This window comes from Myotis davidii, unplaced genomic scaffold (genome assembly GCF_000327345.1).
Source record: "Myotis davidii unplaced genomic scaffold, ASM32734v1 scaffold97, whole genome shotgun sequence".
Taxonomy (NCBI): Eukaryota; Metazoa; Chordata; class Mammalia; order Chiroptera; family Vespertilionidae; genus Myotis; species Myotis davidii.
In genome coordinates, this window is record NW_006289392.1 from 5036266 (window position 1) to 5037572 (window position 1307).

At 52.1% G+C, this 1307-nt stretch overlaps 1 protein-coding gene across 1 annotated transcript in view; it reads right to left on the reverse strand.

Moving 5' to 3' along the window:
- The window catches only part of SCN4B (sodium voltage-gated channel beta subunit 4), a 15771-nt gene that overhangs the window by 7686 nt on the left and 6778 nt on the right, over positions 1 to 1307 (reverse strand). The window contains 1 exon segment of the mRNA XM_006761589.2: positions 36 to 210. Within this exon segment, the coding sequence (XP_006761652.1) occupies positions 36 to 210 (175 nt within the window).

Here is a 1307-nt window from a genome sequence, read left to right on the forward strand (position 1 = left end):
CCTGGTGAGCCTGAGCAACAGGGACAGGAAGTGACCAGGGCGTCGCTCCGAGGACAGCCGGCAGCCCGGAGGCCGCTCCCGGCCCCCTCGCTTCGCGGCATCAGGGTTTCTGAAGCCAGAGGGCTCTCCCTCCAGCTCACAGGCAGCACCAGGGCCCGGGCTGCCGCCAGCCTGACTCAGCGAGTCCTCGCCGTACGTCCGGCTCTGAGACTCCAAGGGAAACGAGCAGAACAAACCCGTTTACACTGGTCAGCGGATGCACACAGGAGGCCGTTCCCACGCATCTCGTTAGCCTCGTCTCCAGCCCCCTGACGGCACTGGCCTGACCCGAGGACCTGCTGCCGGACGCGCTGAGCACTCGTGTGCCGCGGCTGCTCCCGTGCGCTGAGCGCGGCCTGTCATCGCTCTCAGGGCGGTGCGAGGGCTCGCTTACGGCCCGTCCCCCGCTCCTCCCCGTCCCCCCCACACCCTTCCATTTTAGAAGCGCGGGCTCTGCCCCCCAGGCTCCCAGTTAGTCTGAGAGGTGTGTTGTGTGTGTGTTTTGCTTTTTTTTTTTTTTTTTTTTTTTTTTTTAATCTCTATGTTGTTTATCTCTGCTCTGATCTTTATTGTTTCCTTCCTACTGCTTACAATGTGCTTTTCTAGTTGCTCTCTTTCTAACTCTTTGGGATGTAGGGTTAGATAATTTATTACCATTTTTTCATGTTTTTTGAGCTAGGTCTGTTGAGAGAGAGAGGTCTGGCAGTCAGACATCCCCCAAGGGGTTCTGGATTGCAAGAGGGTGCAGGTTGGGCTGAGGGACCCGACCCACCCCGCCCATGCACGGATTTCGTGCACCAGGCCTCTAGTCATTAACATAAAATAATAGAACATTTTAATAAAAATTAATATTTTTTCTTGAATGTTAACTTACCAGACACTGAATAACCGCACAAATTAATAAGCGTAATGCAAATAAACCTATTTTTCTTGTTCTCCAAAGCAAAATATTTCCTGTTGTGCACACAAAATAAGTCACTCCAAGACTAATGACGTGGCAATCAGCTACTAAAATATTTGCTGCTAGTGTTAGTGGAGAGAAATGGTGCACCTGCGGGTAAGGCGCGTAAGGGAAATGAATGCAACATGGTTATAATAGTCAGTCATTAGTGAACATTGTAGTTCATTATTCCGTGTATCCCATACTCTTTACCCCATCCTGCATCCCGCACCCCACCCCACACCCCACCTTGCACCCTGTATCCCATACTCTTTACCCCATCCTGCACCCAGCACCCCACCTCACACCCAGTTCTTCATCCCACACC